This window comes from Brassica oleracea, chromosome C9, assembly GCF_000695525.1.
Source record: "Brassica oleracea var. oleracea cultivar TO1000 chromosome C9, BOL, whole genome shotgun sequence".
Taxonomy (NCBI): domain Eukaryota; kingdom Viridiplantae; phylum Streptophyta; class Magnoliopsida; order Brassicales; family Brassicaceae; genus Brassica; species Brassica oleracea.
This window is the reverse complement of record NC_027756.1, coordinates 13,136,561-13,137,789: the sequence shown is the minus strand read 5'-3', so window position 1 is coordinate 13,137,789 and position 1,229 is coordinate 13,136,561. Positions and strand designations below refer to the sequence as shown.

General features: G+C 34.3%; 1 protein-coding gene across 2 annotated transcripts in view; it reads left to right on the top strand.

Moving 5' to 3' along the window:
• LOC106316982 (S-type anion channel SLAH4-like) overlaps positions 1–792 on the top strand; it is a 6,189-nt gene extending 5,397 nt beyond the window's left edge. Inside the window, exon 4 of one of the 2 annotated variants that reach the window (XM_013754850.1) lies at positions 389–792. In XM_013754850.1, the coding sequence (XP_013610304.1) occupies positions 389–606 (218 nt within the window). In that variant the 3' untranslated portion in view covers positions 607–792. The remainder of the gene's footprint in view (positions 1–388) is intronic. The other variant, XM_013754848.1, reaches the window with a different exon arrangement.
• Positions 793–1,229: the final 437 nt, after the last annotated feature.

Here is a 1,229-nt window from a genome sequence, read left to right as displayed (position 1 = left end):
GTTAATTAAAATATTAACTGATGCATTTAAGCATGTATTTATCTTGTAAGAAATGCATTCTTTTCTTGAAAAAGCTACATGTTTGTGTGTATAAAGTACTTGAGTAACGATACAACTCATCAAAAAAGAGAAAAGGAAAATAAATAAAATAACAGAGAGAAATATTCGAAGATGAATGCCACGAAATTTGTTGTCCTTTTCATCTTTGTTGGAGTTGTGTGTGCCAATGTTTGCGCAAGGCAGCCCGAAGAAGTGTCTAAAGAGACAAAGTTAGGCATCTCTATTCCCGAAACTGTCACTACGAACGGCATTGGAGCTGAGCTTAGCAGAGTTTATGCTGTAACTGGTGCCAATAATTATGAAAATTCAAATGCTCGTGCTGCTGCAGGTCCCGACGGTCCCAGCTCAGATACATCTGCAACTGTCTCTAAAAGTACTTATGGATCTGTCGATGCAGAAGGTCCCAGCACAGTAAGTGCAAGTTCTAACAGTTACGCTTATGGTGGCACCACTGCTGGTGCTGCAGCGGATTCTGATGGTTCTGGGAGCAGTGGCACCGCTTACGGTGATGCATCCAGCCGTATCTATGGAACCACCAACCCTTGAGCGATTTGGTGATCATGCTCAAGTCTCCGCGTATATTAAAAACAAATACTCTACAAACCCAACACAATCTCTTTTGTATTCATAAATAAAACTAGAGATTGTCGCCTTTATAAATTATGATATAATGTACATGATCTTTATGTGTAACGTGTAAATTTTTTTTTTGGGGTCAACTTGTAACGTGTAATATAAATACAGTAATTACGACCTAATTAATCTAAGCGAATAATACATATACATACATATGTGTTTTCCTAAGGTATATATCTAAGACTAAGCTGACAAAACTCTTCTTACATTCAGTCCAAAAAAAAAAAAAAACTCTTCTTACATCTCCTGTTTCAAGTCAAGACTCCACGTTGCAAGAATTAATCAAAATATGCAGTCTTATATTTTATAATGAATTTAATATATATTATTTAACTGTAAAGTTTTTGATCAATGGTCCAGCTCGGCCATCTATCTGTTACAATAATTTTATTATGTAACTACATTCATTTTACATGTTATATAAGTTTTGAACATAATAATTTTACGATAATGTTAGTATAAGTTTTGAACATAATAATTATAGGATAGTAAAGACACTTTCCGTTTTAATATAAGCTTTCCATAAATCAATG